We start from the raw sequence: 15,741 nt of genomic DNA, 5'->3' as shown, positions 1-15,741 counted from the left end.
GATAAATTCTGCCTGTCTCCTGCCTTCCTGCTCTTCCTCCTGTTTGCCGTTCAAACACTCACGCCTGTGCCTGCATCGTAACTAAATCTCCGTGCCTGTGTCCTGTGCTTGGGTTCACCTCATTCACTGCAACAAATATACCAACTTAACACGATTACTGTCTAACTTTCAAATACAACTTATCTCACACAGCAGTTAAAAACAGATAAACTAGATTGACCATATAGAATTTCTATATAGATTTCTAGAAGAGATTTAATGATGAGAGACTGTTGCAAAGGAAAAAAGTACATTTAGTTTTAAAATCACATTGCTAGGAAGAACCTTATGTACAATATACTGTGTATGTTAATCAAAATGGCTTCTTTGTTTTGTTAGGAGTAGGAATGCTTCTTTGTATGATAAGTGCTTTCTCTCACAGTTGTTTAGCTTTAGGCTTGCTGATATTGAGATTGTATTCATTTGTTAAACAATGGGGGAATGTTATTTTGTCTTGTGGGGCTGAGAGCTTGGGGGTTTTCGCGGTCTTTTCAGGAGTCGGGAAGTAGATACCAAGGAAGGTGGATGTGCGCTGCACTGCTCGGTCAACCAACAGGGTGGTCCCAGGTGCAAGGACGTGGAGGTCGGAGGAAAGTGACGAGGGGTCGAATGGTTCGATGGTTGAGCTCCAACAATGTGCACTAAACTGACTGAACTTTGATAAGTTGGCGCCTTTTACTTTATTTTCTTTTCCTTCATATATACTGTATTGCATAGTACTCTTTTAGTTTTAGTAAAATCTTTAAAGTGTATTCCATAACGGTATTTGGTGTGAGCTTGATATTGTGTATGTGCGCGCAGCATAAACTTGATTCTCACAGTATCTACGCGGACGGGAGGTGGGGTTGGTGAGTGGCTGGATCTCCTTTTCCCCTAGACATATACCAGCCTGTTGGGTAAGTGTTACACTTAAATTAAGAAAATAAAAGCAGGAACATGCAGAGGACAAAGTCAGAGCAGATATCAGATCATTGACTTTCAATCTAACAAAGGCAAACTGAAATATCTGTTAAGGGCGACAGGAGTTAAGAAAAAAGGACAAGCACATATACATTAGATAAACAAACCACTAAAGGCATCGAAATTCCAATTAGGAAGTGATATTTCAGTTGTACCAATGCAGCCTTCAGAAACGTAATATAAGGCAAACACGACCCAACAAACCAAACAACCACCTTATCAAATTATAGTGCAGATTGTCATTTGGTTTGTTAACCAACCCCAAACTATCTTCAGTACAGAATTCCCATATCCCTTGAACACCAACTCAATATCACTAAGGCTTATATAATCTTTACAAGAGATTTAATACCAGATTCCACATGGTAAAGAAAGAAACTATTTCAACTGAATTAGGAATCCAGAGCAGGAAGACACATGGTTTATTTCGTCACATTTACAATATATTTGGGAAAATAATTCTTCTCTTCATTGGTCTCTTAAAAAAAAGTTGCTTTTTTTCTATTATTTCAAATCCTTTTTACACATTTTTCAATGTGTCTAGATCAATTTCATAGTAACAAATGTGGCTTCACCAAGGTCTTATTAGTTTCATACAATCTCAGATGCATAAATTCAGGTGATTTGCTTTTATTTTCAATTGATTTCCTCCAGCTTTTAATAACTTGTGATCCAGATCATTAGCTTGCTGTGTATTTGTATTGTATTTAGTTTCTAGGGTGTTTTGCTATCTTCATTTGTCCTACCTAACTATACCACCTCATATTTACAATAAGATTTATTTATCAGTTAATAAATGTCACATTTGGAAGAAATCTGATGATCAGATTTGCCAATTTTCTTTAATGGTATCATAAGAATTTTTTTCATTTAGCAAGTTTCTATATCTTCTTGATAACGAAGCGCTGCCAGGTATTGACTGCTAATCAAATATATTGTTTGTCTGATGTCATTCCTTGCCTTTCACAGCAGGAGTATTTGTGTGGGTGTTGTTTAAACATTTAAAATCATTATGATAAACTTAGTTAAATTAAAATAACACTGTCTAGAAACTATGTACAAAAAGTGGCTAAAAATGAGTGTACTGTGCTTTTGGATCTATCATCTTAATAAACTAAATGTCTGTAATATGCTTTATTTCTCTGCCCAATTTCAACAGTTTTCTATATACTTTCACTCCTCTCATTAAAAGCTGCTTACTGAATTGTCTGAAAAGTAACAACGTGAATACACTTAGGCCCTAATACAAGTAAGATTTACTACTATATATACTACAAAGTTTTGCGTTTTCTATTTGCAAATTATTCTAAAAAGTTTGTAAGAAATATGAAAAATTCTTTATAGTAAATATACATTTCAAACTGCAGTGAAAAAGGAAGCTGAAGTTATTAAGACAACTGTTACACTCAGCCAACCTTAACAAGGTGCAATGACATTTATCCTTGTACCATACTTAGTGCAGCTCAGTAAGCTGTGAATAATGAATAAACAAAGCAGCTTCTACCTGAAATAAAGCAAATACTTATAATACTTACAAACTATTGTGCAATTAATAGCTATCAATATTCTGTACAGTTAAGTAACCAACCATTTTAAATATGGATGTTTTAAAGGCGGGACTATAACAGTAAAATTATTAAGGGAGCAGAGGATATTTCAATACATTCCTACTGTAGATGCAAATGAAAATGTGGCTTTGACAAATGACAAATGACTGGTTGTTACCAATTACCAGAAGCTTGGGTTAACGACCTAGTAACCACCATTCAGTGATCCAGAGTTCAAACACCACCAAGGCAGCTAAAAATAAATCCAGTTAATTTTAAATTAAAAAGAGAACTAGCAGGCCTGACTATACGTCCTCTGGATTGTACTTAAAATACTCTATTTTTCAAATGGCATCCCTACTCACACAAGTTTACATACAGTTGCTTCATCAATGCCCTCTTATATGGTCTGGCAAGCCACACAGAAGAATTAGGGACGGGCAATAAATGGCCTGCCAGCAAAGCCAAAATCCTAAAACCTACATTTTAAGAGAAGAGCTACTTGCTTCAGAAAAATTGCAGAATAACTAGCCATGGCCAAATAGCTAAGTTCTCATTCATACTGATAATGAACCCTTGCGTGACTAGTTAAATTCAACTTCTGATTGTAAGAAAGTCAACTGCAGGCCATTTTGTAATTTCAAGGAAAGATAGCAATTCAGCAGAAGATTAGTCTCTTTCCAACATGTCTCTCTCTCTCATACTAATGCTGAACGTTGGCAGATGGAGTTTAATGCTCAGAAGTGTGAGGTTCTACATTTTGGCAGGAATAATCCAAATAGAACATACAGGGTAAATGGTAGGGCATTGAGGAATGCAGAGGAACAGAGAGATCTAGGAATAACAGTGCATAGTTCCCTGAAGGTGGAGACTCATGTAGATAGGGTGGTGAAGAAGGCTTTTGGAACGCTGGCCTTTATAAATCAGAGCATTGAGTACAGAAGTTGGGATGTAATGTTAAAATTGTACAAGGCATTGGTAAGGCCAAATTTGGAATATTGTGTACAGTCCTGGTCACCGAATTATAGGAAAGATATCAATAAACTAGAGAGAATGCAGAGACGATTTACTAGGATGTTACCTGGGTTTCAGCACTTAAGTTACAGAGAAAGGTTGAACAAGTTAGGTCTCTATTCATTGGAGCGTAGAATGTTGAGGGGGGATTTGATCGAGGTATTTCAAATTTTGAGAGGGATAGATAGAGTTGACATGAATAGGCTGTTTCCATTGAGAGTAGGGGAGATTCAAACGAGAGGACATGATTTGAGAGTTAGGGGGCAAAAGTTTAAGGGAAACACGAGGGGGTATTTCTTTACTCAGAGAGTGATAGCTGTGTGGAATGAGCTTCCTGTAGAAGTAGTAGAGGCCAGTTCAGTTGTGTCACTTAAGGTAAAATTGGATAGGTATATGGACAGGAAAGGAGTGGAGGGTTATGGGCTGAGTGCGGGTAGGTGGGACTAGGTGAGATTAAGAGTTCGGCACGGACTAGGAGGGCCGAGATGGCCTGTTTCCGTGCTGTGATTGTTATATGGTTACAACACTCATCAGGTCAAATATCCTGAATCCTGCTGAACATAGCAATGTATTGCTTTATTACTAGTCTAGAATTTAGTTCAATCATCAGTGAAGCTTCCTTCATGGAAAGCGGCCAATTATGCAACTGGACACAGCTGAATTTGTAACACTTCAAATCATGAGATAGTCACTTTAATCTCCATTTTTCCTGATTCTCCACCTCTGCCTGCATGAAGTTCCAAAAATGTACAAAATGAGCTTGTGTAATAACATCTCACATTCTTGTTTGGGAAAATACAGCTTTCCAGATACAACAATTTCAGAGAGAGTAATTGAACCATTTTAATTCCAGCTTTTTACCATTCCAAGCTCTTTCGTATTTTCAGATAAATGTTCTGCATTTTTGACTCCCCAAGGGCTATTACCAACATAATCAGTTCTATTGTCATTTCTCTTCTTTTCCATCAATCATAAATATTTTTTGTTCTCTACACCTTTTAGCCATACAATCCAAACCACATCCTAAAACTTTTCAAGTATTCCAAGTTTTAATAAAAAAAATCATCAACCTGAACATTACCCCTGTTCCTCTCTCCACTGACACCACCAAAATAAATGTGTGTTTAAGCATTTTCAAATTTTCTTTCTTACTTCCAGCATCTACAGGAATGTGCATGAATCAAGCCCCAGTAAAATATCCGCTGCCTAATCCTAGAAAGATATAACTGGCCTCCAACAATTACATAATAATTGAATATTTATTTGAGGAGTTTTCTTTGCAATCAATACTGATGAATTAGTTCTGTGGTACCATTTTTTAACCAAAAGCCACCTTCAGGTTTTTATCAAGCTTTTTTGGCAGAGAAGTTATCACCTTATATTTGCCATTAACTAGTCCAAGGTGATATGGAAATGCCAATGTGTGACTGGAAGAGGGTAGTGTATCCCTTGATGAAATATTACCAAAAGGCAATGGATTAATCCTTGGATTGATCACAAACTATGATACAGCTGCAACACAAATTCAACAAAGGGCAAAAAAGGAGATTTGCATTTTTTAAGAGTCATCATCATGCTATTATGATCAAAATGCAGCAGCCTTTAAAGCTCAGGTGATTATTGATAGAGAACAATGATAGAAATAAACCCAGAATCCTGAATACATTACATGCTAAAATCCCTATTTTCATCCATCTAGTCAGTTGGCTTCTGTGGGCCTACATAAAAAATGGTTGTAGTTACATACCGAGAACAGGGCAATGATCTCTGTAAAAGGAACCGCCTTTTGCATCTTGCACACATTTCAGGTCAGACTGGTTACAAAAATAGGGAAAAAGAAAGACTATTACTGCTGTTACACAACATACTTTTCTTACAAAAGCACAAGGAACAAACAATTCACTTTAATAAAGATTTCACTCAAATACCAAGTAAAACAAAAAAGTAAATTTTAACTGTACAAATGGTTTAATGACTTTTGTTTCTATATAATCAATCAAAACAGATTATAGATTGAATTTGACTGTTCTGTTGTGCAGTTGAACAATTAATTGCTTGTATTTCATATAACTACTTATGAATGGTAATTGATAAATTTGTGGTCTAAGGTAGGAGTCAATTTTAGAAAACCTAGCACATTTATTTTTCAACATAGTCCCCTACTACATTTACACACTTCGTCCAGCGGTCATGGAGCATATGGATCCCTTCTTTGTAGAAGTCGGCATCTTGGGCCTCCAGAAAGTGATCTACAGCACAGGTGATTGATAAGATTGTGGCCTAAGGTAGAATGAGATGAGTTAACTCCAAACTTTCTGCATAATCACCCAAAGAGTTGAACTGCACGTGCATGTAACAAGAGCTGTATAACTCATCTCCTTCTGCCTTAGGCCACAAATTTATCAATCACCCCTGCTGTAGACCACTTTCTGAAGGCCCAAGACGTCAACTTCTACAAAGAAGGGATCTGTATGCTCCACAACCGCTGAACTAAGTGTGTAAACATAGGAGGGGACTATGTTGAATAATTTTCTAAAATTGCCGTCTACCTTAGGCCACGAACTTATCAATCACTCCTCGTATTGCTTAGTGTGCTTCCAAGTGGCCACAGTATGCATTTTCAATTGTTTAAAAAAATTCTTTTATTGTATTTAAAAAATTGTTAACCCTTCCCCCCCTCCCCTTAACCCCTTCCCCCAAACATATCCCTATAGAAAAAAAAAAGAAAGAAAGAAAGAAAAAAAGAATGCCTGGATAGCGGAAGATCCCCACATGCTCCATGGAGTTCATAATAGCTTTAATATGTATATTTAATTCTTTCCCCAGATAATCAATAATTTTATCTTCGGAGCACCTATATATTTAATCCTATCTTTTGTAAATAAGGGCACCAAATTTTCAGAAATATTTCATATTTATCTCTTAAATTATAAGTAATTTTTTCAAGTGGAATGCAGCTAAAAATTTAATTCTTCCAACTATCTATACTTAAGTATGAATCCGATTTCCAAGTAACTGCAATAGCCTTTTGGATACTGCCAATGCAATTTTTATGAATTCTTTCTGATATTTCTTCAATTTGGATTTGGATTTTGATTTTATCCCTTCAATATCGCCTAGTAGAAATAATGTTGGATTATGTGGAAGTTGTATTCCAATAATTTGTTCCAGTAAAATTCTTAAATTTGTCCAAAAAGTTTGAATTTTAAAACAAGACCAACTAGAGTGTAAAAAAGTACCAATTTTTTGATTATATCAAAAACACTGATCAGATAAACTTGAGTTTAATCTATTTATTTTTTGTGGTGTAATATATATTTGATGTAAAAAGTTATATTGTACTAATCTTAGTCGAACATTTATTGTATTTGTCATACTGTCAAGACATAATCTTGACCAACTTGTTTCATCAATTTTAATATTCAAATCAGTTTCCCATTTTTGTCTTGACTTATGAATTCCTTGTTTAATTGTCTGTTTTTGAATCAAATTATACATACCAGAAATAATTTTTTAAAATTTTTCCTTTATGAATTAAAGTTTCTATTTCATTAGGTTTCGACAATAACATTGTTTGACCCAGTTTATCTCTTAAATAAGCCCTTAATCGGAAATAACAGAAAAGGGTGTAATTTGATATTTTACATTTATTCTTTAATTGGTCAAATGACATTAATACACCTCCTTCAAAACATTCTCCCATATATCTAATCCCTTTGTGAAACCAGTTATGTAAAAGTTGATTATCCATTGTAAAAGGGATAAGTTTATTTTGAATTAAAGGTCTCTTTGCTAATAAAGATTTCTTTATCTCATCATCAACATTTATTTTATTCCATAAATCAATCAAATGTTTTAGTATAGGAGATTCTTTCTTTTCCCGTATCCATTTAGATTCCCAGTTATATATAAAATCTTCTGGTATATTTTAATATCTAATTTTAATATATTTTAATATATTAATTTTAATATATTTTAATATCTAATATCTAATTCTATTCTAATCCATACCGGTTTATCTTCATCAAAAAAAGCTGCAATAAATCTAAGTTGATTTGCTTTGTAATAATTCTTAAAATTTGGTAATTGTAACCCTCCTAGGTCAAATTTCCATGCCAATTTTTCCAACGATATTCTTGACATCTTATCTTTCCAAAGGAATTTCCTCACACATTTATTTAACTCTTGAAAAAATTTCTGCGGTAATTGTATTGGTAATGTTTGGAATAAATATTGTAATCTAGCGAATATATTCATTTTTACAGCATTGACTCTATCTATTAATGTTATTGGTAACATCATCCATTTATCAAGATCCTCTTGAATTTTTTTCAATAATGGCAAATAATTTAGTTTATATAAATTCTTTATATCATTATCAATTCTTATACCTAAATACTTTATACCATTTATCGGCTATCTAAATTGAGTTATTAATTGACATTGACTATAATCTCCTTTAGTAAGGGGTAAAATTTCACTTTTATCCCAATTTATTTTGTATCCTGATATTTTCCCATATTCTTCCAATCTAGAAGATAATTTACGCAACGAATGCAATGGGTTAGTTAGATAAATCAGAACATCATCAGCAAATAAGTTAATCTTATATTCCTCCTGATTAACTCTGAAACCTATAATATGAGTCAGTTCTAATTAATTCAGCTAATGGTTCTATCACCAACACAAATAAAGCAGATGATAATGGACAACCTTGACTAGTTGACCTTGTTAACTGAAATGATGTTGAAATTTGGCCATTTGTCACCACTTTAGCTTTGGGGTTAGTATTTAAGGTTTTAATCCATTTTATAAAAGATACTCCTAATCCATATTTTTCCAATACCTTAAATAAAAAATCCCATTCCAATCTATCAAATGCTTTTTCTGCATCCAAAGCAACTGCCACACTCATTTCTTCCCTCTTTTGTGCCAAATTAATTATGCTAATAACCGAGTTACATTATTTGTCGATTGTCTATTTTTAATAAATCCTGTTTGGTCCATGTGTATTAATTTTGGTAAGTATTTAGATAATCTATTAGATAAAATCTTTGCTATTATTTTATAGTCTGTGTACAACAAAGAAATAGGTCTATATGATGTTGGCTTTAAAAGATCTGTCTTTTTTTTGGCAATACTATTAAAATAGCTGTCGAAAAAGATTCTGGAAGTTTATGCGTTCTTTCCGCTTGGTGTATTAGCTCCATAAAAGGAGGAATTAATAAATCTTTAAACTTTTTGTAAAATTCAGGCAGAAAACCATCTTCTCCTGGAGATTTATTACTCTGAAGTGATCCTAGAGCTTCTTCAACCTCTTTTAATGTAAAAGGCACATCTAATCCCTTCTGTTCTTCCAAATTCAATTTTGGGAGAGTTATTTGTGATAAAAACCTTTCTATCTCAACAATATCATTTTGTGATTCTGATTGATACAGTTCAGAATAAAAAATTTTTTAAAGTTTCATTGATTTCTAAAGGTTTATAAGTAATTTTATTTACACTTGTTCTAATTGCATTTATCGTTTTGGAAGCCTGGTCTGTTTTTAACTGCCAAGCAAGAATCTTGTGTGATCTTTCACCTAGTTCATAATATCTCTTCAGACATAACAAACAGAAAAAGCAATTATGAGAGCTAAACAGAGAGATATTATGAACTAGGTGAAAGATCACACAAGATTCTTGCTTGGCAGTTAACCCTTTTCCTATAAAACTTTTTTCACTGGATTAAATTCCTTCTTTCTCTTCAAAAGGTCATAACTTATATCAGGATAGAAAAGAACTGCTTTCCCTTCTATCGTCAATGGCTCATTTCTCTTTCTGGCACATTGGGCAGCCGCCTTCAGGATCTTTTCTTTCTTTATCTTGATATCTTAAGCATTTTATCAAGATTGGTCGTGGGTTTTGATCAGGTTGAGGTTTTGGTCTTAAGGCTCTGTGGACCCTTTCGATTTCAATCAACTGGGTTCCCTCTTCCATTTCCAAATTTTCTGGGATCCATTTTTGAAAAAAATTTTAATTGGATCCTCTCCCTCTATCCCTTCAAGACCAACAATTTTAATATTATTTCGTCTACTAAAATTTTCAACCACGTCTATTTTTTCCAACAGTCGTTTTCTTTCTGATGTCCAGGCAAGAATATTATCTTCCATTTTATTCACTCTATCAATAGCGTCTCCCATTATTTCTTCCAGCTTTTTAACTTTCTTGTCCATTTTCTCCTGTTTTTTCACCATTTTATCAAACATAGTCTTCATATTTTTAATATCTTCTTTTATTATTTTTAATTTTTTAAATTCTTTTAATTCATGCAATATTTGCGCCAAAGCTTCTCTTATGTCTCCAGAATATCTTCCACATCCAACCTCTTCCTGTTGTTCTTCTTTTATCTCCTCATCTTCATCTGTATATTCCAGAGAATCCGAATCCACCTCAGGTTCATTTTCACTTCCACTTCCAATCGTAGCTGGGATTTGTAGTTCAAATTGCTCATGTTTGCACATGCCCTTTCCTTTGTGCACGCGCAGTTCCTGTTGTTTCTTCTTGGAGACCGCTGATGTTGCCGCCGATTCCTGTTCTGTATCGCTGGAGGTGAGATGCACTTGAGTCCAAGGCTCCTTCATGGCGGCGGGCCCAGCTTGTACTATCTTCAAAGTAGTAGCTTTCTTCTTTGTCTGTTTAGGAGGCATATCTAAGGAAAATCCTGAGTAGTTTAGACGTAGTTTTTAGAAAATATTTACTAACTTTTCTTCACTTAAACATTAATTTATTAGTTTTTTTTTACAGGAGAGCTGGATTTCCACGTCTCGATCCTACGTCATCACGTGACGTCCCCATTCAATTGTTCAGTGTGTTCCCTGGTGGTTACATTTGAATGTTTTTGGATAGCATTGGAAGCTTCTCTTTAGATTGCATTATTTGAATAAAAGCTTCCCAGTTGGCAGACTCTTGCTGGAAAACAAATCATTTCCCAAATCACAATTCTCTCACAGACTGCATCAGGTTTTCCTCCAGGATTTCACTATATTTTACTACAGACATTTTACTGTCTACCTTCACAAGCCCATCCAGGGCCCACTACAGTAAACATCTCACAGTATGATGTAGCCACCACCATGCTTCAGGGTAGGGATGGTGTGTTTTTGATTATGTAAATTATTTGGCTTATACCAAACATAGCCTGTAGTCTGAAGGCCAAAAAGCTCAATTTTGGCTTCATCAGACAATAGAGCTTTCTTCCAGCTGACTTCAGTCTCTTGCCTTCTGGCAAGCTCTAGTTGAGATTTCATATGAGGTTTTTTTTTTAAACAGTGGCTTTTTCTTTGCCACTCTCCCATGAAGCTGCGACTTGTGAAGCACCCAGGCAACAGTTGTTGTACTCCTCCAGAGTTGTCACAGGTCTCTTGGTGGTCTCCCTCACTAGTCCCCTTCTTGCACAGACACTCAGTTTTTGAGGAATGCCTGCTCTAGGCAGATTTAAAACTGTGCCATATTCTTTCCATTTCTTGATGACTGAATTAACTGTATTCCAAGGGAAATTTTCTTGTATCCATCTCCTGACTTGTGCTTTTCACCTTTCTGCATAGTTGCAAGGTGTGTTCTTTTGTCTTCATGGTGTAGTTTTTGACATGATACTGCTCACCAGCAGTTGGGCCTTCAAGATGCAGGTGTATTTTTACTATAATCAATTGAACCATCTTGACTGCACTCGGTGATCTTCATTTAACTAATTATGTGACTTCTAAAACCAATTGGCTACACCACTGATTAGATTAGGTTCAACTTTATTGTCATTATGCTGAGTACAGATACAAAGCCAAATGAACTGCCGTTAGCATCTAACCAGAAATGCAAAGAATAGTGTTATTTACAAAATAACTGCGAATAAAAAGTGCTACAGTACACAAATATAAAAGTACTGAGACAGTACAATATGGGTGCAATACTGCTTAGTGCTGTGATGGGAGGTTCAGCACGGTCACAGCCTCAGGGGAGAAGATCTTCCTGTGTTTGCTGGTGCTGGTGCGCGCTTACCAGATGGGAGGAGAGTAAAAAGTCTACGGTTGGGGTGAGATGCATCCTTGATAATGCTTTTTGCCCTGCCCAGGCAGTGTTTATTGTTGCTGATCTCAATGGTGGGCAATTGGGTGCCAATAATCCGCTGGGCAGTCTTCACCACGCGCTGGAGTGCTTTACGGTCTGATACAGGACAATTGCCATACCACACTGAGATGCAGCTGGTGAGTACACTCTCAATGGTACAGCGGTAAAAGTCAGTCAGTATCCTGGGACAGAGGTGAGCTTTCTTGATGCTCCACAGGAAATAAAGGCCCTGTTGCACCTTTTTGATCAGGATGGAGGAGTTCAGGGACCAGGTGAGATCCTCGGAAATGTGGACACCAAGGAATTTGAAGCTTGATACATTTGGTGTGTTATATTAAAGGGGGTGAATACTTATGCAATCAATTATTTTGTGTTTTATATTTGTTAATTATAAATTGCTAGCTTGACACTCACCCAGAAGGGATCAAAAGTGTGCAAGGAGCCAGCCGGATCCAAACCCTGGACCTCTTGTTCTTAAGTCCGAGTGTGGATACGACTACACCATTGGCACATACAAAGGAGATAGGATTCTCCCTTAATCCATTGTTTGTTGCCAATATTGTGTTTTCCATACATGATTTAAATCCGAAGTCTTTTTTTCTAATTTATATTTTCTTTTCTTCAGCCATAGGTTTCAATTTCATCTTAAACTTCTTTTAAGAGCAGTGCACTGGAAAAGATGCTGGATTACAGCAATACTGTAGATCTTTTGCTGTTGACATGAGTCAGCCTGTGTTATTTCTGCGTTTAATTATCCAATCATGACATAAAAGAACTACTTTAAGGATATAATAGTGGTGTGCCAGACTGGAATTTCAAGCTGAAATCAATGAGAACCAGAAATTCCAGTCACTCAAAGGTGAGAGAAACAAACAATTTCAAAGTCGAGGTCAAAACACCTGTTTGCTTTGTTTGCAAAGTAACTTTAAAACATAAACAAGGAATGAGAACTGGTCATCCAAATTTTACTTGCACAGAATATAATGCAAGTTATACTTCAGTGATCTTTATGAAGATCAATCTTTGCCTTGGTGTACACACATAACCTTTTCCCATCTATAAACTTAAATACTGCACATGCCACAAAAAAATTATAAGCTCAAACTTACAATACCTAATCTCTTTACTTTGAAAGTAAAACATTACATCACTTACCATGCCTTCAAACCCCACTCTGTACAAATTCTTGGCTCCATTGTCCCACAAAACATATGCTGCACTATGAGGACTAGAAGCACTCCAATCTTGAATTTCAGTCACCTAGAAAAAAGGATATTCAAATCATTATAGCAATGTCAGAAAATCTAGGTACAGGTTGGAGGGAGTAAAGAGTTGTAAAAGAAAGGAAAACTACCATAAGGTCTATGGAAAGCATCAAAAGAACAGCAGTGAATAAGAATGGAAAAGCATCAAAACCTGGCAGGTGTGATAACATACATCAGCAGAGGCCGCAGAAGATAAAGCAATTTCAGAAGGATATGCTTCAACATTCTGTGTGCAGCAAACAATTACTCACTTCCTTGTCACGGTGGAAGGATTGATCTCGTTTGCACACATAATATTTCATAAGTTTTGGTTTTTAACTCCTCTTGGAGGAACAATGGTTGACAGGAACCAGCAACAATAATGAAAAACTAGTTTAGGACAAAAAGAAATTAGCTTAAAGCAGAGCAGTGGGAGTTACACGTTAAAATTAGTAGTGAAGGAGTCAATTTTAGAAAACCTAGCACATTTATTTTTCAACATAGTCCCCTCCTACATTTACACACTTAGTCCGGCAGTCATGGAGCGTATGATCTTGGACCTCCAGAATGTGTCCAGAGATGGGTGATTGATAGGTTTGTGGCCTAAGGTAGAAGGAAATGAGTTATACAGCTCTCATTACATGTACATGCAGGTCAACTGTTTAAGTGATTATGCATAAAGTTTGAAGTTAATAACTTATTTCCTACCTTAGGCCATAAACTTATAAATCACCCTGATGAGTTATTAACTTCAAACTTTCTGCATAATCACTCAAAGAGTTGAACTGCATGTGCATATAACGAGAGCTGTATAACTCATCTCCTTCTACCTGAGGCCATGAACTTATCAATCACCCCTGCTGTGAACACTTTCTGGAGGTCCAAGATTCGTATGCTCTGCAACTGCTGGACAAAGTGTGTAAGTGTAGGAGGGGACTATGTTGAAAAATAAATGTGCTAGTTTTTCTAAAACTGACTCCTTCTACCTTAGGCCATGAACATCAATCACCCCAGTACTTCTTTTGCTACTTTTACAGGCTACTTAATTAATAAGTAGTTTATCACAGCCATCACTATTATACACAGCATTTTCTTTATTAGCATTGATGGATTCTGATCTTAGAGAAAAATGTCCAAATGTAGTACTTATTTTCACCAAGCATGCATCCTTCAGTTTTAAACCAATGCTTTGTCCAGCAGCTTTGCTCCTCAATTGGTGACATAATTTAATATCATGTTCCCATGACCCAATAAATGTCATCTCACTTTCCATTTATCCGTAATGTTGGTCCTTTCATAGCCGTCACTCCTGCATTGCATTATTATATCAAATTGAAAATGGAAGTCAAAAATATTGAAGACGCCTGCTTACATCTTGCATAAATTAAATTAATATAGTTTTTTGTAACAGCATCCTCCGCAAGAATTCAAAATATTTCCAATTAAATTTGTTTATTCTTCATATAATGTAATACTGTTCAAAAGCCTTACTATTTGTTTTAAAAAATTATAATTTAAATGTCTTGACAAGTTTGCTTTGCATGAAATTGTTTCTCAAAATAAGTTTGTCTGATATGATAATGTTTAGTATAGTCTGTCCTCTCCAATGTATGCACATTAACGAGGAATTCTACAACTACACAAAATGTAATGTAGCCATTGATTGAAAAATTTTCCCCTCAATCTTGTATTTTTGGTTGAGTGTCATGAAACAGCACCAAGACTAAGTGCAGAGACCAGTAAGAAATATAGGAGCAACAGAAAAGGCGTACTGATTTTTTGAGTTATTTTTATATGATTTTACATTTTATTTATCTTTTTACAAACAAATTATATATTTATTTTATTTTTTTCTGTTGTGCTTGAGGTACAGTGAAATCCTTCATGAGAAGGGAAAATGCTAGACACATTCCATAGTTAAGCAATTTTCAGTAAACCTATCAGCTTTACCAGACTTCCAATTTTAAAGACCAAGCAACATTTAAACATTTCAACAACGCAGACAATCGAAAAAAAATTCCACTATTTTTTGGTCAGAAATATTTAGAAATCATACTTTACCATACAATTAAAATAACCAAACAGTTATGTATAAAGGAGCAATGAAATTCAGTTCATGATTATTTTAAGTATGGATATCTATTCAACCCACTGCAGCATCAAGTTAATTGATATACAATGCTAAGGCCAAAAGTATTGAAATTCAACTATATACCCATTCAGATACTGTAGTTGTTAAAATCTGAAGCAACACGGCCATCTGCTGGAGGAACTCAGTCCTGATGCAGGGCTTCAGCTCGAAGCACTAACAATTTCTTTCCTCCCACCAATGTTGCTCAATCTGTTGAGTTCCTCCAACAGATTGCGTGTTGTGCTGTATTCAATTATATTAACAATTTTATATTGTTTGCGGATATGCATCCATTATTAATTGGAGCCCATATCTTTCTATCTAACTTGTATGTGCTCACCCAGAACTCAGATTAATAGAGTTCTCTTTATCAAGCGAATCAAAGGTTTTGAGGACAACGTAGGAAAGTAACATTAAAATACCGATCAGCTATGATCTCAAAGACAGTGCAGTTCAAAAGGCCAGATGGCCTCCACCTGCTCTGAACTACGGTTTTTTTTCCAATCCTGACTTTTTCTGTTAGTGAGCTGCAACTCAATCTGTGCTTGTTTATTATTGCCAACCCATGACCCTTATCTTGAGTGATAATCTTTTATGTGGCAAGTTATCAAATGCCATATGGGTACCCAAGGGTGGTTCCTCTTCATCTACCTGTTTATTATATCTGCAAAGAACTCTCATAAATGTGCCAAACACAACTTCC

At 35.4% G+C, this 15,741-nt stretch overlaps 1 protein-coding gene across 2 annotated transcripts in view; it reads right to left on the bottom strand.

Annotated features, from left to right (window-relative positions):
* Positions 1-15,741, bottom strand: part of mib1 (MIB E3 ubiquitin protein ligase 1) — a 144,386-nt gene that overhangs the window by 102,720 nt on the left and 25,925 nt on the right. For both annotated transcript variants that reach the window (XM_059983790.1, XM_059983800.1), the window contains exons 4-5: positions 12,819-12,923; positions 5,308-5,374 (exon numbers count right to left, since the gene is read on the bottom strand). In XM_059983790.1, the coding sequence (XP_059839773.1) occupies positions 5,308-5,374; positions 12,819-12,923 (172 nt within the window). The remainder of the gene's footprint in view (positions 1-5,307; positions 5,375-12,818; positions 12,924-15,741) is intronic.

Source organism: Hypanus sabinus, chromosome 1 (assembly GCF_030144855.1).
Source record: "Hypanus sabinus isolate sHypSab1 chromosome 1, sHypSab1.hap1, whole genome shotgun sequence".
Taxonomy (NCBI): domain Eukaryota; kingdom Metazoa; phylum Chordata; class Chondrichthyes; order Myliobatiformes; family Dasyatidae; genus Hypanus; species Hypanus sabinus.
The sequence above is the reverse complement of the archived record's forward strand: the minus strand, read 5'-3'. Positions and strand labels throughout refer to the sequence as shown.